At 34.5% G+C, this 23,814-nt stretch overlaps 6 protein-coding genes across 10 annotated transcripts in view; 3 read left to right on the forward strand and 3 right to left on the reverse strand.

The window, feature by feature from the left end:
- Window positions 1–281: 281 nt before the first annotated feature.
- LOC106333955 (uncharacterized protein At2g39795, mitochondrial-like) lies at window positions 282–1,356 on the forward strand. Its single transcript, XM_013772334.1, has 3 exons — window positions 282–565; window positions 642–958; window positions 1,071–1,356. The coding sequence occupies exons 1-3, from the start codon at window positions 329–331 to the stop codon at window positions 1,243–1,245; spliced, it is 729 nt and encodes a 242-aa protein (XP_013627788.1). The 5' UTR covers window positions 282–328; the 3' UTR covers window positions 1,246–1,356.
- Window positions 1,357–3,202: 1,846 nt separating this feature from the next.
- Window positions 3,203–4,473, reverse strand: LOC106333954 (plastid division protein PDV1). Its single transcript, XM_013772333.1, has 3 exons — window positions 4,426–4,473; window positions 4,088–4,394; window positions 3,203–3,867 (listed from the first exon to the last, which is right to left on the reverse strand). The coding sequence occupies exons 2-3, from the start codon at window positions 4,376–4,378 to the stop codon at window positions 3,418–3,420; spliced, it is 741 nt and encodes a 246-aa protein (XP_013627787.1). The 5' UTR covers window positions 4,379–4,394; window positions 4,426–4,473; the 3' UTR covers window positions 3,203–3,417.
- A 5-nt stretch (window positions 4,474–4,478) lies between these two features.
- Window positions 4,479–5,922, forward strand: LOC106329801 (late embryogenesis abundant protein D-34-like). The gene is made up of 2 exons (XM_013768434.1): window positions 4,479–4,560; window positions 5,576–5,922. The coding sequence occupies exons 1-2, from the start codon at window positions 4,479–4,481 to the stop codon at window positions 5,920–5,922; spliced, it is 429 nt and encodes a 142-aa protein (XP_013623888.1).
- A 1,005-nt stretch (window positions 5,923–6,927) lies between these two features.
- Window positions 6,928–7,492, reverse strand: LOC106333570 (arabinogalactan peptide 22). Its single transcript, XM_013772005.1, has 2 exons — window positions 7,290–7,492; window positions 6,928–7,183 (listed from the first exon to the last, which is right to left on the reverse strand). The coding sequence occupies exons 1-2, from the start codon at window positions 7,405–7,407 to the stop codon at window positions 7,110–7,112; spliced, it is 192 nt and encodes a 63-aa protein (XP_013627459.1). The 5' UTR covers window positions 7,408–7,492; the 3' UTR covers window positions 6,928–7,109.
- Window positions 7,493–7,852: 360 nt separating this feature from the next.
- On the reverse strand, window positions 7,853–9,758 carry LOC106331678. Of its 2 annotated transcripts, none has more exons than XM_013770079.1 (4): window positions 9,678–9,747; window positions 9,213–9,599; window positions 8,294–9,128; window positions 7,853–8,213 (listed from the first exon to the last, which is right to left on the reverse strand). In XM_013770079.1, the coding sequence occupies exons 2-4, from the start codon at window positions 9,544–9,546 to the stop codon at window positions 8,018–8,020; spliced, it is 1,365 nt and encodes a 454-aa protein (XP_013625533.1). In that variant the 5' UTR covers window positions 9,547–9,599; window positions 9,678–9,747; the 3' UTR covers window positions 7,853–8,017. The 2 variants fall into 2 exon arrangements, with proteins under 2 accessions (XP_013625533.1, XP_013625532.1); XM_013770078.1 differs by having other exon boundaries at window positions 7,855–8,213; window positions 9,213–9,592; window positions 9,678–9,758.
- Window positions 9,759–20,417: 10,659 nt separating this feature from the next.
- Window positions 20,418–23,814, forward strand: part of LOC106332511 (transcription factor SPEECHLESS) — a 10,354-nt gene continuing 6,957 nt past the window's right edge. For 3 of the 4 annotated variants that reach the window (XM_013770981.1, XM_013770979.1, XM_013770980.1), the window contains exons 1-3: window positions 20,418–20,907; window positions 21,238–21,855; window positions 22,511–22,625. In XM_013770981.1, coding sequence (XP_013626435.1) covers window positions 20,530–20,907; window positions 21,238–21,855; window positions 22,511–22,576 — 1,062 coding nt within the window. In that variant the 5' untranslated portion in view covers window positions 20,418–20,529 and the 3' untranslated portion in view covers window positions 22,577–22,625. Of the gene's footprint in view, window positions 20,908–21,237; window positions 21,856–22,510; window positions 22,870–23,814 lie in introns of those variants that run through there. The other variant, XM_013770978.1, reaches the window with a different exon arrangement.

Raw genomic sequence — 23,814 nt, forward strand, 5'->3', positions numbered from 1 at the left:
TATTTTCTTCTAATTATTTAAATTACCTTTATGTAAAATAAATATTAATTTTGTGGCCACAACACTGTTTGAACTAATTTTTTTTTGTTATTAGTTAAGGATAAAAAAGTAACATTTTCATTCTTTTAAAAAGCAATGGAAAAAATACCCATGCATAGCATGGATGGAATATACTATAGTCTTCCTATATTACAGGAGAGTATCACTGGGACTTACGCAACAACAGACTCGGAATATGAGGGGCATATTCTTTCATATTTATCTCCCTCCCTAGAGTTAAAACTCTAGATCTCTGTTTTAGTGTTCTCCAACAAACCCTAGAACGGTGATGTCTTTGTTTTGTGGAGTTTCAGTGGCCACTCTTCCTTTCGGTGCGGCTAGATCTCCGCCGGCGAGTCTCCAAACTGGTGCCCATAGAGTGACTTTTGGTCGTAGCCATCGGTTCAGCCGCCTGATTTCATTCTCGGCGTTAAGTGCTATCACCCCCACCTCGAATCTGCTTAGCCTCCTCGAATCTGAGATCGAAAGCTCTGTTGTTAACGAAGACGCTCCCGACAATGAAGAGGTAAGTTCTATATACCTTTTATCTGCCTTGTTCCCTATCTCTCTCTCATGTGTTTTGAATATTGAATCTTGAACAGTTGCCGGAATGGTTTACTTTCCAAATTATTGATCTTCCAACTGAACGAGTTGTGCGACTGATTAGGAAGTTTGATGATGAAACCATTATTGTCTATATTGACCCTTCTGCGCATCTGTTTGATGAACAACCAAAGCTTCCTCAAGATGATGAAGAACTACTAGCTGGGATTCCCATGGTTGTCGATGTGTCGAAAGATGATGATGGTCTCTGTCTCGAGTTTGGAGTCAACGCTTTCGCCGCTGAGATTGTCATTGACAGTTTAGTTGTCCAACAACCCCATGAACCTAAGTATCCTTACCAAGGACCTGACTTTGAGTATGTTTTGATTCACAGGCGCTTCTTATATATATATACATATATATATATATATTTATTTATTTATGAAATTGAAAATTGTTATGTGACTGAGTTTTGGGGTTTTATGCAGTGACTTGGATGAGAATTTGCAGAGGGCTTTCCACAAGTTTTTGGAGATCAGAGGGATCAATCTCACCCTCACTAACTTTTTGGCAGATTATATGGTCAACAAAGACAAGAGATCGCATCTTCAATGGCTCAAGGATGTCAAGTCTTTTGTTTTGACATCTGAAAACTCTCAATAAGAGTGAAACTTCTAGGTGAGTTTTATGAACTTGTTATCACCATTATCAATAATTGTAAGGAGTTGCTACATTTGATTTAATTTGGTAGTTATTATTCAGAACTTATGTTATATCCGAAGCATCAAACCATTGCATTTGGCATCATACGACCTACCGTTCATGTATCAGTTTGATTTTGCTTATTCTTCAAAGTTTAAGTAAGATCCGAAGCACCAAATATATCTTGAGGGTAGGGACCGTAGGCTAGGGTTGAGATATTTCCAACTTATATATTATAACTAGGTGATTCTCTACCGGTATAAATAGTTAATATATTATAATTAATTGATAATGTTTATTTTTGCTTTTAAATCAGTTTATAATTTTTTTTGATCAACAATCAGTTTATAATTTACATATATAATTTATATTAATTATATATATATATATATTATTTTAATTAGACATATGATTTTGGATATGTTAAATCTAGTTGATTTGGTTGTTTTTTGAGTCAACAATCGATTTTTTTATCACTTGTTATATTGGATTGTATCTATTTCTTAGAATTTAACTATAATATTTTATTCTAAATATATTTAATTTTGATTAAATTTTTATTTGCATTTAGATTGGTTATTTTCTTAGATATGTAAATTATTTTAGTAAGGTTATGTATAAAGTAATATATATTATGCTTAGAATTAAATAAAAATAAACAGAAGTGTTTGATTCATAAATGAATATAACATTAATATTCTGAAGTCTAATGCATATGTATAATATATGTAATAATTATTATCTAATATTTATTTTTATTTATTAATATGTTTTGAGTCATCCTATAATTTATATGTATAAAAATAAATAGATTTATATTATAAAATTATATTTTCTTATTTTAGTTAGATCTTTGATTTTGGATATTAGTTGGATTAGTCAAGTCATTCATGTTGCGAGTAAATTGAGTTACGTATATTCTTTCAAATTCAAACTCATGTATACTTATTTTTGATTATAATTAAGTCAAATCAAATTAGTTTTGTTTCTCGTTTACATGTGCATGTATTTTCATAATATTTATTAAAATTATATGTTGATTTTAAAAATTATTAAAAAATAAAGAGATGATCAATAGGAAATTACATACATATGTATAACTAATAAAGTTTTGTAAGCTCATGAACGAATATTGATATTTACAATAATTAAAATATTGTATAACTTCTAAATAATTGTATGCCTTAGATTTATTGAAAAATAAACTAAAATTATTTTAAATAATCTTAAAATGAGAAATCATATTTGCTTGGGTATTTTGATTATGATTATATTAAGTTCCACGAAAACATAAAATAAAATAAAACTAAGTATTAAGAAAATATATTTTTTAATAATGATAAAATAATATATATATATATATATACCTCATTAAAAATATATGCTATTTAAAAAAAATATGTAATTATTTGATTAAAATATGCTTATCATAAAAAATATTTTTTAGGTTCCATTTTTAATATCTCTTAAAAATAAGCAAGTTGCAGAGAGTTGAGGTTATATTTGAACTAACCAAGTTTTTTTTTCTTTTGAGAAAGAAACTAACCAAGTTCAGTGGTTACTGAATCCGTATCCCAAGGATTAAAACTATACACACATTTGCATGTTTTATATTTAAACCTCAGGATGCAGCAGTTCTTTGCTGCGTGTTGCTCTATTCTTTGCTGTAATTTTATATGGCAGTGAGTAGGTTTGTTGTTGTTTACGGTGAGAATATGTAGAGCTAGTGACCGTAATATAACTGTGTATGTCCATCCATTCAGGTACCTAAACATATGAAGATATTGTTTTTAGATTCCGACTTAGTTGGAGTGTGGGACACATAAAACGTATTAGAGAGAAAAACATGAAGTCTAAGGACTAGGTACAACAGCCGGATTCGCATTGACATTGGTACCATGGTATTTTGATAGCAATCTAGAAATGAAGCCATAATACTCCATCTTTGCAAACTCTATACATTCAACCCACAACCTACCTGCATAGATATTATGTCCACATTTTTGTTGTTTCTAAGTCGAAACCCGTTACATCATATGGAGTGCAAACAACTATCTCTTCTCATCTTAGTTGATCACGTGTAGACAAGTTGGACCCCTAGTCTTTAACCACGAGCCATCATCACGTCCAAGCTTATGTCAGATGAAGACATCTCTCTCCTGTATCTTCTCTCTTGTGTAGATGATGATGTTCACTAGTAGCCACCTGGTGAAGATGTAGCATAGCGACCAAGCTTATGGAGAATATAGCAGCGTTTCCAAGCACGCCTCCCACATGGTTGAATCCAAATGCCCTTTTGGCAAACCCGAAAGCCGATGCGAAGGCGTTGATCACAAAGTTGGGTGTATTTCCATCGCAAGGAGCAGAGTTTTCTCCGGTTGGGTTTGGAGAGGAGTTGTAAAGTTGATCAGGCGAAACGAAACGAGTGTGGCTTTTAATGCTGGCAACAAACGCAAGAGCTTGGTCTAGGACACGGTAGCTCTTGCCGTGGTGTTGAGCCAATCTCATAGCTAGTAATATCCTGCTCTGCTCCAGCCGTGCAACCGCAAGATCTCTCTCTGTTCGCTGCTGTGTATGTATAGTCTGCAAAGCAAAGAGAAAAATAAAGTTTGTACAGATTCTCTTTCAGATTTAATGCTCAGGTGAAATGGATTCTACACTTTCACTTGTGTATCTTAGCTAACAACTTTAGCATTAGTCTTAAAAGAAGTCTCGACAATACGCAGCGTTTCAAGAAATCAGCTAAAACTCACTCTATTCCGCTCAATGCAAAGATAATCTAATCTAATAGAAACTGACTCACGTGGAAAAACTCGAGCTGGTCTTCGAGGTGCTCAAGCGCGGTGCGGATCGCGTACAGGCTCTTCGCCTCTTGAATCGCTGCGTCGTCGAATCCTTTGATGAAGACGTAACCCTGCCGCTTCTTCTCTTCGCCTAAGCCATAGCTCTTCTTCTTCTTATTCTCCGATCTGTTAGCTGGTTTTTTGAGGAAGTGAGAGCGGGAAATCAAGTGAATCTCGTCGCTGAGCTTGTCGTGCAGATCCCAGATTTTCTCGAGAACCGCTTCGATTTCTTCAATCTCCATTTCATTCATTACCCAAAAGAGGAATGCTTTTCTTTTCTTTTCTTTTGGGAAATGCTTCCACTTTTAATTGTGGATTCGGATTAGCGCCCCGGTGATTTTGATTTCGAAAATGGGTCTGAGCCCCACCCGACCCGGGAACTCTAAACGGTACTTCTGCCACGGACTACTCACGTGTCTAATTCAGGCTTTCAGTTTGGTTTTTATTTTATTTTATTTTAAGGTATACTAGATTTTTATCCGCGTTTCGAAAACGCGAGTTTGTTTTCGAAACTAAATATATATTTTAAATGAATTTATATATAAGATAATATATATGTTTTTTTATATTTATCCGAAACCACGAACCGAACCCTACCACACTATAAAACAAAAACGAAACCAAATTATACTGAATTTCATATATATTTAATTTCAAAACAATTCAAAGTACTCGATATTAAAATTAAAACCCCAAATTATTTAATATTTTTTATCTACAAAATCTGCAATGATCCGAAAAACCATAATGTAACCAAAATTGAATTAGACCCTTATTTTTTTCATATTAGTTGGTTCCTACCTTTGCTACTGAATCTAACCAAAAACCAAAATAATCTAACTAAAACCAAACCAAACTTTTTAAATTGTACATTTCTCGAACCATAATACCAAAAACCAAAATACCTGAACTTTTTTATTCAAAATAAAATAATACAGATTTAAATAGAATATCAAATAATTGAAATATTTTAGATATTTTAGTAAAAATATGCAATTTTTTTTTAATTTTTACCATCAATATAAAACAATCCTATTAATACTACACGGTTGACTTGTGTAACACCTAGTGCTAAATCGTTACGGTATTTGAATCCGAGATACATATGTAATGTTGAGTGCGTTCTTTTACTCTTTGGCCTTGTCCATTTCTATATCTGCATACAGATGATCTATCTTAGATGTTTTATCCGGATGAAAATATTTTTCGCTTTTATATTTCATATATGTATCTAGATGAATCATCTGAATGCAACTATTTCCGTTGATTGTTTTTAACTTGTATTTGTTTCCAGATGGAATTGTTAATAATGACTAAAATAGACTTTTTTAACATTTTTGGTGGAAAATAGCGTTTTTACAATTTTGGCAGAAAATTGTGTTTTGTCGGGTTTGGTCGAAAAAAACATTTTTATGGTTTTGATGGAAAAATATTTTTTGCGGTTTTAGCGGAAAAGTTCGCTTTAAAGAGTTTGGCCGAAAGTGCCATAAAAGAGGTGGAAGCTAGAGCTACAGGAGGCAAAATAGAAAGCGGCGATAGTGTAACCTCCATGGCAAATGAGGCGGTTGCTCGAAACAAAAAAATAGGTAAAGAAGATGACAAGAAGATTCGTCTCCGCGACATTGTCGCCGAGATTGATGTGAAGGTAACGAGAGACAGGTCAGTGACGAGTGAAGACGCGGAAGCAGTGGTTCAGGCTGAGCTCAATCATTCTCCCTATAACCATGTTATTCCAGGAGGCGTCGCTGAGTCTGTGGCTGCAGCTTATAAATTAAATCGTAGTCCCTCTATGTGATATTAATTACTTTGCAATGTATATAAAAACATTCCAAAGTATATAAAAACATATAACATATTACGGTCTTATGACGTTTGTTGGCCTCACATATTACGGTCTTATGACGTTTGTTGGCCTCTCTTTAGTTGCACAAAATGAATTATATATTATAAGAACGAGCGTATAGATTTCAAAAGTATATAAATAAATAAATAAAAATATCTGGGACAATAGAATTCAAGCATATATACAATTCAAAATCTGCCAGAGTAGAGATATTTGCAATTCTGAATCTGAGAGATGTAAGTGCATTTCATTTACTATGAAATGGTTATACCTTATATGATGACTGATGGCAGTAGGCTTGCGGTTTTTAACCGAACCGAACTTGCGGAACCAAACCGAAATTTTGATTAGTTCGGTAATGGTAATGAGTTTGATTTAGTTAGGCAAGTTTATTAAAAAAATCGGGTTTTGGTTCAGTAGTCGGTTAGTTCGGGTTTCAACATTTTTTGTTAACCAATTTCAAACTGAACAAGTCAAAATTATGAACCAAATTAACCGAACAAACCAAACAAACTGAAATTATCTAAATTTAACAAAACTTAACTAAATGGTTAACCGAATATCATCAAAACCAAAAACTTTGATTAGTTTCGGTAAAAAATTTAAAACCGAACTATCCGGATACCGGATCCAACGAAATTTTTCTTAGGTTTAATTCAGCGAAATTTTGATCGAACCAAACTATCAGAATTCCGAATTACCCGAACCGAACCCGCATGCCTAGATGAAAGTACCATTATTGTCTCCAAGTTTATTTACGTTGGCACCGTGCAGACTTACAATCATGATCCACCGGAGAGAGTTTGAGACAAGCTAGTGAGAAGGTGGACTTACCGCATGGTGATGGTACGTTGTTAAACAAGAGAGGAAGCGATTCAATAGTTAAGCTATATGTAGACTAAACTATCGTGGTGGATATTTGTCAAGATGAATATGATTTTATTTTGCTCAACTTCAACTCATCATTAACTAATTAATTTACAACGAATAATCCAACCAACAAAAACAGAACAAAAGCATGATGTCCAAAACCTAATTCTCTCTTCTTTTTTTTTTCATTTTCCTAAAAATCTCACGTCACAAGAAAAGAACACAAACACTAGGAAACAAAACCATTGTTGTGGATGGATTCATCAAGTTCAGTGAATGAAATAAGTCAACGCCAAAGCCAGCATCATTAGAACATACGCTATCCCCTGATCTATCGATGTTCCTGCCGCAACCCGAAATCAAAAAACAAATATCAACAATCATCTTCTTCGTAAAACAACTCCATAAATCCAGATTGGAAATCGTAGATTCATTTAAGTATATCGTACCGTCGCTGGTTGGTGCGGGAGCTGGGGAAGATGATTGCGCATGAGCAATCGGCAAGAGAATCACCGAGATGATGACGAAGACGGCAAGAATCTCCAACGGAAACTTCAAGGACGCCATTCCTTCTGTTAATCTCCGGTGACTGGGTGAGGGAATCTCTTTTCCTCAACAAAGATAAGTAAAATGCCGATTGGTGAAAGAACAAGAGAAGCTATAAGATTCGATTATATAGTAAAAGGACATGCCTCGAGGAACGTGGGGCCCAAACGCCTCGGGACCACACCTATCTCACAGATCATGTCTGTCTCGAACTCTCATCACTCTGTATGTTGTCTTTTTAATTGGTTTCAGTTTTAAAATTAGAGGTTTAACGAGAAAACGGTTAATAATGTTCTGTTTCTAAGCTGTGTGTGAGAAGGATCAAATTAAAATTAAATTTTTATTACAGCCTGTTTCTCTCTAACTTTCCTGGTGCTTTGTAATAAGCCGGTTTATAGCTTGTAATAACCCAGTTTAGGACTTAACCGAATTAAACATCTCTTCAGCATGATGATTAGTCCAAATCATCCTTCCATTTACATAAAAAGCGAATTCAGTCTCTAATTAGTAATTACATTAGATTAATCTCTGGTTCTCATCTCAAACCGGTTTAAAATTTACAAGAAAACCAAAACCTTAAGAGCTAGCTTCCGCGTTATTATACCACCATAACGAACATGCTCACCAAAACTCATGGAGATGGAGGAGCAGCGAAGAATAGATCTTCTCTGTTGTTATAGATCTCGAACAGCTGCTTCGAGTAATGTCTTGCTAAAGCACTACAAATCTCAACCGCGTTAAACTCGAAACTCCGCAACTCCTCAACCGATTTCTTCAAATCACCCTCGGGATCTCCATCCGTCAGAAACTGCCCTATGCGAGTGCCCCTAATCATCACCATTCAAGAAACATTAGCCAATAATACGGTTTGTTAAGTTATTTTGTGGGTTTCTTTGTTTTATATTACCTGTCGGCGTCAGCCATGCTGAAACCGCGACCGTTAGCGACGTGACTTGATCGTGTTGCCTTCTCGCCTTCGGTTTGAAACCTGTACAGAACGCAAACCGCTCTCATACAAAGCTCGGGGTCTTTCCCGAACGCTGCCAGCATCTCTCCCTCGAGGTTCCATTTATGTTCCCCGGGTTTCTTGTCCCTCCTCAGTCTTGCGATGACGTCAGCGTATCCGGTTTCTCCATCAGATCCCTCCTCCTCCGGTACGGCACCTTCAGCTCCCTCCTCGCTTGCAGTCTCATCATCAACTATAAACCCATTCAAACTATCGCTCTCGCTCTCCTGCTCTGACTCTTCTTCCGTATCATCATCATCGTGAGCATTACCAGTTGTCGGGATTCCCACAAGTCTCTCTGTTGGATTACATTCACTTGAAGTAGAGATCTCTTTCTGTTTTCTCAGCCTTGACGACACTCGACGCTGCTTCCTCATCCCTCCAGAAACATTCTCTCCTGTGCTCTGTGGTGGTGGTTTCAGGTTCTTGAGTGTTGCAATGGGTATGTTATCATCATCATCATCGTTCTCTGAATCACTCGTAATAACCCGTTTCCTCTTACGACAAATGTTTGTGTCAACCTCACAAGCTCCCACATCTTCATCTTCACATTCCTCCTCACGATCATTTCCCTCCTCCGTTTCACTATCAGATAAATCAACTACATGGGTGGATTTGCAACCATCACCTTCAAACACCAACATCATATTAACCCGTCTACGAGAAGACACATCATCTCTGTTTCTCCCTGACATACTACAGTCTTTAACCGGTGTGGTAACACAAGGCGAACAACCTACACGAAACAAGAACAAAACAATAAACACAAAGAAGATTTGCAACCAATAAATGTTTATGTCTCTACATTCATTATCCTCACCTGAAACCTGATGATTAACTAACCCTTCCCTACACAAAGACTCGATCTTTTTCTTTCCTACATCAGCTAACTCCAACCCTACCTTCACATCCTCATCTAACTCCAATTCTCCGACCCTAAACGCACCGAGTTCATCTAGCTTCCTAACCGCCTCCGCGAGTTTCTCAAACTTGATCTTCCATTCCTCGGCCTTGTTCTCAGCAACCTGTTTCTCAACCTCCAACGCTTTGTTCACCATCATCTGCTCAACTAACGAATCTTCATCAGACTCTTTCAGTTTCCTCATCTCTTCTTCCAACACTAACTTCTCCGACTCCAATTCCTTAAACCTCATCTGCACCCTTTTCTTCTGACCCAAGACAGATTCCTCTTCGTAAACCCTAGAATCTTAAAAAAAAAACCTAGAACCAAACGAGTCTCTGTAATAATAAAACAAACATAGAGGATCAGAGATCTTATACGTACCTGAGTTTTGTTTAGAAGAAGAAGCGAAAGAAACACTTTCTGGTTTCTTTTGTGGAAGTGAACTGTAACGGACATCAAAACCCTAGTGAACTCAAGGGGAGTATACGACGCGTGTTTAGATCTGCCACGTGTTGACGTTTGTGATTCTTAGTGGGCTTGCTTTCGGCCCCATAAGAAGGATAAGCTAATCTGTGTTGTACGAACTACATGCCGTTTTCCTAGTAACATAATGTCACGCAGTTCTCCTCTCTAAACTAAGAATTCATTCTATTCATTTGCCACAGTAAGTAATGTCACCAATAGTTGCGATATTACTAGGTCATATTATTCAATTAACACATCAATTTTCGTGTCCTGCTGTTGTCTGCTACATTAAGAATCGTTTAAATGGCCTCTCACCTATGGCATAAGAGGGGTAAGTCAATTTACTTTTGGCCCATTTTCTTGTCTGCTGGCATTGGATTCATGGTGGATTATGGAACGGAAACCTCTGGAGCGTACAGAGTGTTTTAAATGGAAACAAGACAAGAAAATTATTTTATAGGTCCACAATCTTAAGATGAAGGAGCAGACATTCTTTTATGAGATTGTGCTCTTTGAATTCACTTTTCTCGCTATTGTCTCAAGTTCAACCAAAAATTAATGCTTTTTTACCCGTTGGTTAATTTCAGGAGAGCATTTGTATAATCTGTCAACTCTAATGATTACATTTCCAAAAAAAATACTTCTTTTTGTGATTTAAGGAATGCATGGACATTTGGATATTCATTGGGCTACATATTATTTTTGTGGATATTAATTTTTTTTTTTTTTTTTTTGAAAATACTTCATTCATATATTATAAAGAAACTGGATTCGGTTCAAATCATGTCCAAGTGTTTGGTGCTAATGTGTAGGAACCGAAAAGTAATGAACCCACCTAGATCCGACTTTGCATTTTTTGCCTAAACGAAAATAATACGGAGCAAGTAATAATAAGTGTAGCTTTGAAAACTTCTAGAAAGAGGTGAGAGAGTCTTTTCTCTCTAGCTTTTCTCCCCACCGCCAGCCCAACCTCGACAAAGCCTCACTGTCTTCCGTTACGGTGGCCGACGGAGGGTCTCTACCCGTTGGTCGCCACCCCGTTTCGTCACCATCCTAGCCTATACCCTCTCAAGCTTCGTCTTCTCCACTTCCTCCTTGCTTCATCTCCTCTGTTTATCGTCGGGTTGCGACCGGACCAAGCGATTCAAACCGGCGGTGGTGGGAGTCCTCAGCCTCCTTGGAGAGATGGCGAGGTCGTGGTGAGCCGGATCTGAGCTGGAGGCGTCGTATAGCGGGTAGATCTAGGGTTTGACTTTAAGTAGATCTGGGTCAGATCTCTCTAGGAGGGTTCGCCGGAGTGGCTTTGCGTCGCTGCCTTCGCCGTTCTGGTCAGTTGCTGCCTCCACCGTCTTCCCTTGTCTCCTCTTGCGACCGCTTTGGTAAGAACTTCCCCCTCTTGTTCCAAGTTGAAAAGGCGATATCGAGGCTTATCGTCGGGGACTTCTTCTCGGAAATGGTTTCTCGACAACCACCTGGTGTTTTGTTGAGTTTATTCTCTCTGTTCGCCTGCTATTAGGAGCTCTTGCTCCTCTGTTCCTCAAGCTTCAGAAGAAAGTTGGCCGCTGTCCTCTGCCTCTCTTGGTGTTCTGATGCCGGAATCCTTTGTGCTCTGCTCGGGTGGTGGGACCAGAGTCCAGCCGATTAAACCTCTGCTTCCGCCTGCAAGTATCCCACCTTTACTTCATCAACTGGTTTCTTTACACCAGCTAGGATTCTCAGAGCAAGGCGTGGCAGCTTCTTGAGATAGCAATGTCTGGATTGGACTTCACTGCTTGCGATGGAACTTCATCTACTGGTTTCTTTACACCAGCTAGGATTCTCAGAGCAAGGCGTGGCAGCTTCTTGAGATAGCAATATCTGGATTGGACTTCACTGCTTGCGATGGCCGGACCAGGACTTGCCGACCCTGCTTCGCCTATCCTTCTGTTGAAGCTCCTTCGAGATGGTTCGTGGTCCCTCGGTCTGTTCTCCGGTTGCGATTCTCTATTGATCTGAGCGATTATGATGCAGGTTCCGGCTTCAAGATCTTCACTTTGGTCTACTATTAGCTAAAAGGTTGTCTTTGAATCTGTTTAATTAGCTAAGCTTTATTCACATCCTCATGGTTGTGTTCGAACCTTATTAGTCTTAGTGAGTCTTTTTTACCTTTTTTTGTGGCTCGCTAAGGCTCCACTGCTTTGTCTTGTCGACTTAGCTTCTTAGATTCATTAGGATTAGATTCGTCGAAGCCTATTGTATCTCATTGCTTCGTTATTAAGTTAATGAAATTCACATACCTAATAAAAAAAAAAAAAGAAGATCCGACTTTGCTTTCATGTAGTAATTTTAAGCTTATTGTTGGGTTTTTTTTCCGTAGTGGTGGCTTGAGTATAACTTTGTATTCTCTCAGTTCCAATGGTTCTCTCTAAAGTGTTCTTCTGGTGTGAATTCAGTAATAGTGTCCCTGACTTTTTCAGAATTCTGAAAAAAAAAATTGTTCTCCGATTTATTCGAGTTTCTGTTATCTATTTGTTCCCAAACTAAGTTAAGATTTTTTTTTATTTGGTTCTAGTATAACTAATATAAGTAAACACTTTTCAAATGTATATCTTGTTTAAATCGTTCTAGTAGTTGCAAATTTGAAAAGATGCACGCACCACATCACAAAAAGTGCATAATCATAACCACTCATTATGGTTTTAGTAGAAGATGGAGACATGACAGACATTCACTTGTGGGCTCTTCAAATCTAATTTGCAATCAAATGTATCATGGGTCCCCACGAATTTGGGGAAGCCATTTCTTCTCCATATCTAGCCGAAATTATTATTTCGCCCAAATTATTTAGTAAATAAAACACTTTTAGGATTCATGATCAGTACTGATTTAACAAATCATCATTTGATGGATGAAAGAGTATATCATTTCTTGCTCTTTGATTCGAGGTCACACAAAATGGTACGTAGCCTTTATGAACCAAATTTTATGGACTGTCTCTCAAGACACTAAAGTGACTACAATATTAAACACTGGTAACAAAGAAGTGGCGGTCTAGCATTAAGAGGAAGAGCTTAGGACAACGTAAACTTATCAGTATTAGGTTCGAATCCTGTTATATGAACTAAGTTGCTATTGTTTGAATAGACGAAGTTAGTTGAGTCTCGACAAGTGAACAAAAAAAAGAAGTTGGGTCTCGACCCGTATATCTCGAAGTTAAAAAGAAGGTTAAACACTTTGTAAAATATAATAGAATATGATATATTATTGTGTTGTATTTGATAAGAGAATACAATCCCCTATATATTATTTGTGAAACATTACAACTTCTTTTTGTAGCCACATGTCATCACTAGGATGATTCTTAGAATTACTAGAGAAATAGGTTGGTCCATTACAACTTCTTTTTGTAGCCACATGTCATCACTAGGATGATTCTTAGAATTACTAGAGAAATAGGTTGGTCCATTACAACTTCTTTTTGTAGCCACATGTCATCACTAGGATGATTCTTAGAATTACTAGAGAAATAGGTTGGTCCATTACAACTTCTTTTTGTAGCCACATGTCATCACTAGGATGATTCTTAGAATTACTAGAGAAATAGGTTGGTCCATTACAACTTCTTTTTGTAGCCACATGTCATCACTAGGATGATTCTTAGAATTACTAGAGAAATAGGTTGGTCCATTACAACTTCTTTTTGTAGCCACATGTCATCACTAGGATGATTCTTAGAATTACTAGAGAAATAGGTTGGTCCATTACAACTTCTTTTTGTAGCCACATGTCATCATTAGGATGATTCTTAGAATTACTAGAGAAATAAGTTGGTCCATCTAATTATATAATAAACTTTTTATTAAACTAACCATAAATTCATTATTAATGTCAATTATTATTTCCTTAAATAAAGATTACGGAATTAAAAAAAAATAGACATTAATATTAAAAATATACTATGTATGTTAATATCATTTAAATTTAATTACATATCCTATCAAATTTTTTAAAAAAATTGTTTGTATTAATAAAATTGATTTATACGTTTGCACCAATTTTATTATATATGTAATAGTTACTGACTTTTAATTATTTAATATATATTTATTATTTCATAATATGTAAGAACATATAATACATAAAATAATTTATATATATAATTTTTATCCCGCGCAAGGTGCGGGTCTTAATCTAGTATGCATATATATAGTGGTAACGTTAACATAATGTTAACACTAGATAATGCTAACTTTCCTAAACACTTAATGTAAATATGCTAGGATATCTTGAGATTAACTTATTCTTCAAGTATTTCCTTTTAGTCTCGATGGTCTTCATGAGACTCGTCTCCAAGGAGGATCTCTTGTTTGATGTGAAATATGCATCGCATTTCTATCATGCATTAATATTATAGTTTTATGTCCGTTCGTTGCAACGTCTAACTGACCCTAGGATATCTTGCAAGCCAAAATTTGTATAAACGATGAAATCTAAAAGTTTTTTTTTTTTTTTTTGCAAACATGTAAAATAAAGAGAATTGTAATAAACGGGAGAAAAGTTTTCAAAGTAAATTTTCTGTTGATCAAATGGTCATATCTGGCTTTCTTGAATTGTGATTTACACTTTCAATTTGTCCTCAAGATGTAATTGGTCGTTTCGGTGGACTTAATTATGTAATTTTTCTTTGACTTTCCACTATATGTTAGTATGTTAATTAGTATTTGCTTTTGTGTAAAAGTACTTTAAAGCTCCCTAAACCTCTTCCTACTACTTTTGTGAAACTCACTATGTTTTTTGGTTGAATGTAAATTCATTAGTTTTCGAAAATAAGTTTTAACACTTTCATAATAAATGGAGTAGATTACTGTATATCGGAAATTAAAGAAACAAAAATGAGCTAAGTTACTTTTTACTTTTTAGGAAACCCCCTTCGTATTAGAAACATAATTATTACCTACGATATTTGTCTTTTCATAGATTATGAAACTCATGATCTGTACGTAATCATAATTAATATGGCACATTGGGATGAGAAGAGAGAAAGAGCAATAAAGTGTCTCTCATGTATTTCGTGGGAAGAGTAAATGATATTTCAGATCTTCGTAGTGATTAAAGTTTGAGTAGGACCCAACTCATTCACGTCTTCAGCTACTCTATATTTTTGTTTCTACTAGAATCGGTTTTAATTTTAACCCACATAAACAAATAGAAAATAGTACTATTAGATATAAAAAACAAATAGAAATAAATGTCATCCTTCAAAAGCCTTAGATTCTGCTTCTAGTACAAAATATTTGCTAGTTTATTGATATACATTTTACCATTGGTATGTAACAGAGAGATATAACATTATAACTTGATCATAGTTATATACACAACAATATAGCCGTGTGACCGTGTCCTAGTGAGTAGTGACTGCCGAATTACTGAGACGAGAAACATTTAGGCATGTAATAAGTTAAGTGGGGTGCATGCAGAAATTATGGAAATTAAATTATTGTCATGTAGATGTAATAAAAGCACATATAAAGAGACAAATATGTAATAGTAGTAGCTATGGAGTAATAGTATTAGTTCTTTAAAGAATTTTAAATATGTTGAACAAAAAAGGATCTTTGAATATTAAATGGCGAAAAAGATAACGATTGGCTCCAAAATCCTTTTTTGATTTTTTTAAGTATGAATTTTAATCCTCTTTTCTTGAAAATTTGACATTGATTTTTTTGTGTACATGTATTTTTTTGGCCTTCCTTTTTCAAAGGAGAGGTCATTTGTGATAATAAATGAGAACTTCAGGAAGATGAAGATAAACTAAGAAAGAAAAGAGCAGATACAAATAACTAAAAACGTTTTTGAAGCAATAATTAAGAGATATAATCAGGAGGCGTGATAAAGATAGCAGTAGTTAGTGTTACATGTATTATTATTATTATTATTATTATTATTATTATTATGATGCTTATCTTTATGATTCTTCATTAATTATATGTATTGATTTCTCTCTTAAGAATGCTATCAGCCTATCAACGCAAGCCCTTGACGTATCTCAAAGAAACATTTAATGCTGGGTTTCAAACTGATTTTAGCTCGAAGTTGCAAACTTAGGGTTTTGCTTGTTTCGTTCTCTGAACTCATCGTAGGACGTAGACGTAGCATTTAGCAATTTAAGGCATACTGTGTTTTGTTCCCCATTGCGACTCTGAATTAGTGACAAAATTTGCAACTACGTGAGTCGCCCCATATAAGCTTTAAAGCTAATATACGCGTTTACATCCTATACATATATATATATATATAATTCATGTGTCTTTGCGTTTTGTTGTTTGTAACCCAAACGAGATTAATTCAAAAAAAAAAAGAGATTAATTCAACCACTAAGAAGAGTGCCGTCTTAGAGCATCTCTAACGTAAAACTTCATTTTTTCTTCTAAAATGAAGTAAAAATGGATATGGAGTTAAATGCTCCAACCCTACCTCATTTCTTCTTCTATAATGGAATAATGAACAAATAAAAAATAGATTACTCCATAAATGAAGTAAATTTTATTATGGAATTGGATTGAATCATTTCTTACTCCATATCCATTTTTATTCCATTTTAGAGTAAACAATGGAGTTGGGTTGGAGATGCCCTTAGTGGAACGATATCTTAATTCGAGTCTGGTACTACAGCTGAGAAGAGATAATTTACGATGTCAAAGATCATTTTAAATTGTTGTCTTGGTTATATCTAGAAGACTGCATAACAAAAAAATTTACCTATAAAAATTTAAACATTTGTGTTCTCTTAACTGAAGAGATGATATAGGCCAAGACTCATAACTAAAGAGGTAATATAAAAAAATTGAACTACAAACAATCTGTTTAATTAGTTCCAAATAATATTGTTTCTTTGTTTACATCACTAATTCATTATCCATCATATTAATTAAAAATATCAGAATATATATCTTACAAATGACCATCTATAATCTTCACACCTTTGTAAAGTTCAAATGATTTATTATATTAACCACAAAACCAGACCATCTAGAATCCACGATAAACTAAATAAAACATCCAACTTTGGTTGAGCTCATGTGCTCACTTTCATCTCTAAGTCTCTATTTGAGCATTTGTTATCCTAGTTCTGCTTTGGTATTTTCAGCTCATGGTAGCTTTGTTGTATCCTCTCTAAGTGGAGGTTGACTTTTTCTAATGCAATTTTAGTTTGACCAAAAAAATACTAAAGGATCCAACTCTGGAAATAGATAATTTAAAACAAATTTGAGAGTATATGTAAATGTGAAAACATGGATGCATGTATGATGTCAAGTGTGCATGTGGGTGAATGAAGAAGTAGAATCTCGGGCACGGAGAAGGCGTGTCCGATCATTGAAAGCCGCCCACCGTTTTTATTATATTTGGTTTCCAAGTACTAGGCCCGGGCTTGACCCCATACACGTGAAACAATCGTATGGGATCCATGATTTATCAAAAAAAAATAAGGTCTACTTTTTCTATTGCGGTTACTTAAATGGATCAATGTGTATTGTAGAAAAATTAAAAAAGTGACGAGACAACTTTTATATACAAACACAATTAAATCGTACATATCATTTTATGTTATTTAATATTTTATGTTATTTAATATGAATGAATTAAAAAAAACATGGTTGAATTTGTTTGGGTCAAAAAATAACATAACTGATTAAGATAATTATTTTTCAGGCTAAATTACTCTTTTTTCACAGAAAATCGTGTTTCACTCTTTTTCTACTACCTCCTCTTACGAGTTACATGACAAAAATTTAAAAAGAGTTATCAAAATATATAGATTGTCTATAATATAATGTTTATAATCCCGGTTTCAGATGCTCCAACCGAAAGAAGCTTCTCAAAACTGCAATTGTAAAAATATTACTCACGATTAACTATATTACAATAAATATTTAATGGTTTGGCTATGTTATCAACTAAGAAAAATATGATCAGAAAAACCTTGATTCTAAAAATTTGATAGATAATTTTTAGAAAAAAATTAAGATGTGTTATTTTACGAAAAGATCAAATTTTAATAGTTTTGAAGATGTTGTAAATTTTTTATTATAAAATTGATTTTTTATCGTAAAACTTTTTAAGTAAAGGCCTCGGTTTTGTATTTAGTGCAAGACCGGCACTGCCAAGTACTGATCTCTGCTCAATTTGTAGATATTTTGTTTCGTGAACTAACTCTCTCTTTGCTCTCTTTCTCAACCTCAAATTGTTTTGATTAGTTTCCTTAAAATTAATGCTTATTTTAAAGGGCAATAAATTTCACCGTTTATACATTCTTTTACTCTCGCTTTTTATTTTTTTGATTAGTAATTACTAATTATCAACGCCTACCCATGACTTCTTAATTGAGAGCACATGAAGAATATAATCAATGTTTCGTCATATCATACCATATGAAATAAATTTCTTGCAGTCGATTTTTTCATTAGTGATTTTTTTTTGCATAAAATTAGTGAATTTAAGAAATAAATATAGCAAGACAAAACCGTACGAATAGTAGGAGCATGTCATAGTCTCCTTAATATATATATCCGTATATATATGAAGCTGAAAAGCATCTTGGATCCGTGTCATATCTAAAATTAATATCATGCATGCATAAGTAACCTTTAGTTACATTACTATGTTTGATATAAACAAAATTACTCATTAGTAAAGGAACCATTCACTAAAAACACATATATGATCTCGTTAGTTGATGTTGTTTTCAACAATTGAACTATTTTGTATACAAAATATTGATCTCTATAATTTTATTTTTTTGGATAAGTTCTCTATAGATTTCGGCTACAAACAAAACCTAATTAAAAGGAGAACAGACCCGTTACTAAAAAAGACATGTGGTCAGGTAAACAATATCTGATAGCCAACATATTAACTTCAAACCTAACGTCTACCTGGTCTTGTCTTGGCTCCATCTTCTTAAATTTCTGTTTATTTTCCTAAAAAACAAAATCTTATTGGATTATTATCATCATTATTATATAGTATATACGGAGTATATATGTTCATGTACAAAATAGTTCAAAATTTTGAAAGGCAAGTTCAAATGAAGGGTGGCTCCTCAAGAATCAATTTGATTTTGAAGAGACAAATTGAGGCACCATAAGTATGTCATCAGACATCAGTTATTTATTGCATTGGATCAAGTTTCCCTTCTATCACTTTAAAGACGAACTTACAAAAAGGTGTATAGATACCGTATTTCATTTTTCTTAATATTATATAGTATTCTTAAACTTATATTTTATTTGGGGTTGCTTTTAAAAGAAATAAAATTGGTTTGCCATCGGATCACGTGTTTATGAAACATAATAAGGATCCATTTGAGCGGAATTAACTTTAAATAAACCAATCGATTTTCCAAATCTTGAAACAAAAGATAGTAAAACCAAACTAAGGACGGAGTGGAAAAAGGTAGAGAGCAACAAGTAAAGAGCATCTCCAATAAAATTATATAACCTCTTTTATTATTTACTCTAAAATATAATAATTCTATTATATAGTTAAATTTGTATCAATGGTGTTACTCTGTAACAGAGTTACTTTATTATAGAGTAATTTTAGTGGAGCAAATCCAACTATATAGTAGAATTATTCTATTTTAGAGTAAATTCTAGAGTGAAAAATAGTCTTCAGTTCGAAATGGTCTAAGAAGCTGAGTGGAAAGGATTTCAAATAATAAGTGAACTGAAAAGAATGAAATAAAGAGGAATAAACATGTGTCTAAAGGTTAGTTTTGACTCGGCTGCGGGTACGTTTGGAATTGGAACTGGTCTATCAGCTGTGGAAGCGTCTAAAGGTTAGTGCTGTTAAATAATTGATCCATAATGCGAATGTACAAAGATATCATTCAATTGATTGTCTCACTAGCGAGGTCGCTAAAATAAATGTGAAATCAGTAAATTTCAAACACCCTTTTCTTTCTTTCGTGTGAATGTTTACTTGAAAGACGTGATTGGTCGGACCATTCGCAACCCATATATGTAGTTAAATTAAATACAAAAGACGTACATGTCTGTGTTTGCGAGCACCAAAAAAAATTATAGCATGTTTAACGGTGGAATACTCACTCAAATATTTCAGCAATAGGATATCAATATCTTTACTATTCTTTTTTCTTTTAATACATCTTTAATATTATTAAGCTAAATATCTTGATTTTAACCTTTTTAATAAAATTGGTCGTTGAAAATGTGACATTTGTTCCCATGGTTTCTGATGGAGTTCTTGCAGTCTCCTTGTTGAGATACCAGCTCCCACCAAATATTCATTCTCTCCTTATACCGAGCTTCTGATTATTCATTATTTTACCCAAAAATCCATAAAATAATTTCATCAGGAATTTATGTATCCTTCCCTTTGCATATATGCAACCTTTATCTCTCTAATATAAAGTATATAATTAACGGACCCTATATTTATGTATATATGTATGCATAACATAAATGAAACACCCAAAAAACCTAGATTTTCTCCCATAACCCAACGGCACAAACCGCATAATAAATAACCCTATAAAAATACAATACATAAATATTGAAATTTGATAGCGATAGTTTAGTCCTCTTTGAATGCGAGTCCCTCATATTTACTTCTTTTGGCATCCACTGTTTTTATCTCTCTCTTACACAACTTGATATGTCTCTTTGCGTCTCCTTCTTTCTGTAAATCTTTCTTTTTATACTTTTTTGTATCCAAAAGCATAAGACAAAAAAACGAACAAAGGAAGAGAGAGAAATATCTAGTCACGATGTCGGACTTTCTTGAAGAGTGTGAATTTGTCGACACTTCACTAGCCGAAGATGATCTATTTGCCATCTTAGAGGGTCTTGAAGGCGCCGGAGAGATATCTCCAACGGCTGCATCTACACCTAAAGATGGAGCCACAAATTCCAAAGAGTTAGTAACTGATCCAAACTACGAAACTTCATCTCCTAAAAAGAAGAGGAAAAGACTAGAAACCGAGAAAGAAGATGAAGAAGAAGAAGACGGAGAAGAAGAAGAAGAAGAAGAAGAGAATAAGCAACAAAAGATGTCTCACGTAACCGTGGAACGCAACAGGAGAAAGCAAATGAACGAGCACTTAACCGTTTTACGTTCTCTTATGCCTTGTTTCTACGTCAAAAGGGTAAAGATTCGTACATCTATATATTTTCTGAGTCAGTGCTTAGGTACTAGTTAGTATTATTAAACATTTGGTCACTAAATCTTTTTTGGTATACTATCATATCAGTTCTTAAAAACATCAATTACAACTATCATAGCAGCTCTTAGAAGCATCAATTACAATTTACAACAAAAGTATCATATCTGTGCCTTTTAGGAAAAATGACAGTTACAAATGACATTTGGTCCCAACTAATGGTCTCTTTTCTTTTCTCTCTTCTATGTTAAAATGTGATAGATATATAATGTCTATATTGACTTATATTGTCTTTTCCTTTGATCATAACAAAAGGGGGACCAAGCATCGATAATAGGAGGAGTTGTGGAATACATTAGCGAGCTACAACAAGTTCTTCAATCTTTAGAAGCCAAGAAACAACGTAAGACGTACGCAGAAGTCCTTAGCCCGAGACTAGTCCCGAGTCCTCGTCCTTCACCTCCTGTCCTAAGCCCGCGAAAACCACCTCTTAGCCCGCGTATCAGCCACCATCATCTCCTTCTGCCTCCTATAAGCCCTCGAACCCCTCAGCCTACAAGCCCATACCTGGCCCATGCCCCGCAACTACCACTCATCCCACAGCCTCCTCTTCGTTCTTATAGCTCATTGGCCGGTGGTAGCAGCTTAGGGGACCCACCTCCATACTCTCCAGCTTCATCTTCTTCCTCTCCTTCAGTTAGTAGTATCCGTGAGAGTAGTGTGATAAATGAGCTCGTCGCTAACTCTAAGTCGGCTTTGGCTGACGTGGAAGTGAAGTTCTCAGGAGCTAATGTGCTGCTCAAAACGGTGTCGCATAAGATCCCTGGACAGGTTTTGAAGATAATCGCTGCTCTTGAGGATTTGGCTCTCGAGATTCTTCAGGTTAATATTAACACCGTCAACGAAACCATGCTTAATTCTTTCACCATCAAGGTACGTTCGAATAATCATCCTAATTAACTTTCACTCGTTTTATTATTTTAAATTTGTAACGAGTGTAATATATGGTTAGGGGAAAACGGTAGGGTACTGTAATTAGTAATAATTGATTCAGTCACATAAATTTATACACAGATCATGGAATATAAGAAAATCAGTATAATTAAGATCCACAATCCTCATATATTGTATATACACATAAATTCTCACGAACATAGGGTATATGACCGTATGTCACATTGTCACAACTGACATGCTGACGTGGCTTACTGGTCAAGACTTGAAGCATGTCTAATGAGAGACACTTATATAGAGTGAATAATGTAAATTTCAAATAAAATACTTTAAGAACCCTTTATGAAATTTTTGTAACACATTTTTTGTTTATAAATTAGACTTAATTAAGTAAATAAATTAGATTATATTACAATATTAATATTATTTAGATAAAAATGTCATTAGGAATACTTTATCATTATCAATGCTCTAAGTTTTATATCCGATAGATGCATAAATTAATTTCTACAATAAAGAATTGACACAATGGTTGTAGAAGAAAAAATAGTCTATATCAATTTTAGATGAATGCTATGGTATGATTGGCAATATATATATATATATCTCTCTCTCACTATTTTTCTTTTGATAGATTGGAATTGAGTGCCAGCTAAGTGCCGAAGAACTGGCTCAACAAATTCAGCAAACATTCTGCTAGTAAAAGAAGGATTAAATACATCTTCCACATAAATCCTAACAAGAGATCAGTACGTACTCACTTCATTTCCTTATTATCCTTTAATTTGTCTTCAAACCTTTTTACAGATGTATGCAGATATTGAATAAAATGGTTATTTTAGATTGAAAACAAATATTGATTAAGTTTGACTAATATAGGTGAGGTTATAAAGTTACTAGCTTCAAATATAACAGCGTCATCACATGTTTTTTTTTCTTCTTAAGTTTAGACTTATAGAGTAACAGTACTCTATGCATATGAAGACAGTGAATTAAAAGCAACATTATTGGTTAGTATCTAAAAACAAGTATCTAAACAAATTAGTATTACCATTTTAATACAGTTTATCTATATAATTCAATTTAATTTTCTAAAAAAAAATGATCAATAAATGGAGTAATGAGTTTTTTGTTTGTTCATCACTCTATTTCCCATTCCATTTTGCAGTAAATTATGTAGTGCGGTTGGAGATGCTTTAAAGGTTCTAATGAATTTCCTATAAATTCTAATTCTACAACTTCACTACCCTCTCTTTTCTATTTTTCTAATTTGTTTTTTTTTTTAAAGTGAAGAACTCCCTCATATACTTCAATTGGAGGTGGTTCATATAATGAATTGTCATTAATTTTTTTATTTTCTACTAATATCGGGTACTCTCACTACAAGAAAACAGCAAGGATTTTGAGGGAAAAAATCGTCGGAATTTCGTCGGAATATCGTTATTCCGACAACATACTGACGAAACAAGTCGTCGGAAATAATTCCTCGGAATTTCTTCTTTCCTCGGAAATTCCTCGGAATTTTCCGACGGAATTCCGAGGAAACAAACTTCCGAGGAAATTCCGAGGATCACTAGTTTGTCGGAAAGGTCCTCGGAATATACCGAGGGAGAACTTCGTCGGGATACTTCCTCGGACGTTCATCGATCGATGCATTTTTAGGCATATATACATCGATCGATAGGAATATAACGAGGGACATATTCCTCGGAATATTCCGAGGAATGTGTCCCTCGGTATATTCCGAGGAAAGGTTTCCCTCGGTATATTCCGAGGAAAGGTTTTCCTCGGTATATTCCTAGGAAAGGTTTTCCTCGGTATATTCCTAACGTTTTTTTATAAACAGATCGATCGATGGATTTATGTCCAAAAACGCATCGATCGATCGAGTAAAAAATATAATTAATTTCCTCGGAATGTAAAAAATATTAATTTTTT

This window comes from Brassica oleracea, chromosome C3, assembly GCF_000695525.1.
Source record: "Brassica oleracea var. oleracea cultivar TO1000 chromosome C3, BOL, whole genome shotgun sequence".
Classification (NCBI taxonomy): Eukaryota; Viridiplantae; Streptophyta; class Magnoliopsida; order Brassicales; family Brassicaceae; genus Brassica; species Brassica oleracea.

Coding starts and splice junctions, on each gene's coding strand:
- LOC106331678 (XM_013770079.1), bottom strand. CDS start 9,546: ATGAGGTTTAAGGAATTGGAGTCGGAGAAGTTAGTGTTGGAAGAAGAG. Junction 9,129..9,212: donor AGTTAATCATCAGGTTTCAG/GTGAGGATAATG, acceptor TGTTTCGTGTAG/GTTGTTCGCCTTGTGTTACC. Junction 8,214..8,293: donor AGCATGGCTGACGCCGACAG/GTAATATAAAAC, acceptor GGTGATGATTAG/GGGCACTCGCATAGGGCAGT.
- LOC106333570 (XM_013772005.1), bottom strand. CDS start 7,407: ATGGCGTCCTTGAAGTTTCCGTTGGAGATTCTTGCCGTCTTCGTCATC. Junction 7,184..7,289: donor TCCCGCACCAACCAGCGACG/GTACGATATACT, acceptor GGGTTGCGGCAG/GAACATCGATAGATCAGGGG.
- LOC106333954 (XM_013772333.1), bottom strand. CDS start 4,378: ATGAATGAAATGGAGATTGAAGAAATCGAAGCGGTTCTCGAGAAAATC. Junction 3,868..4,087: donor ACCAGCTCGAGTTTTTCCAC/GTGAGTCAGTTT, acceptor TTTGCTTTGCAG/ACTATACATACACAGCAGCG.
- LOC106329801 (XM_013768434.1), top strand. CDS start 4,479: ATGGGTCTGAGCCCCACCCGACCCGGGAACTCTAAACGGTACTTCTGC. Junction 4,561..5,575: donor GTGTCTAATTCAGGCTTTCA/GTTTGGTTTTTA, acceptor TTGCGGTTTTAG/CGGAAAAGTTCGCTTTAAAG.
- LOC106333955 (XM_013772334.1), top strand. CDS start 329: ATGTCTTTGTTTTGTGGAGTTTCAGTGGCCACTCTTCCTTTCGGTGCG. Junction 566..641: donor ACGCTCCCGACAATGAAGAG/GTAAGTTCTATA, acceptor AATCTTGAACAG/TTGCCGGAATGGTTTACTTT. Junction 959..1,070: donor TACCAAGGACCTGACTTTGA/GTATGTTTTGAT, acceptor GGTTTTATGCAG/TGACTTGGATGAGAATTTGC.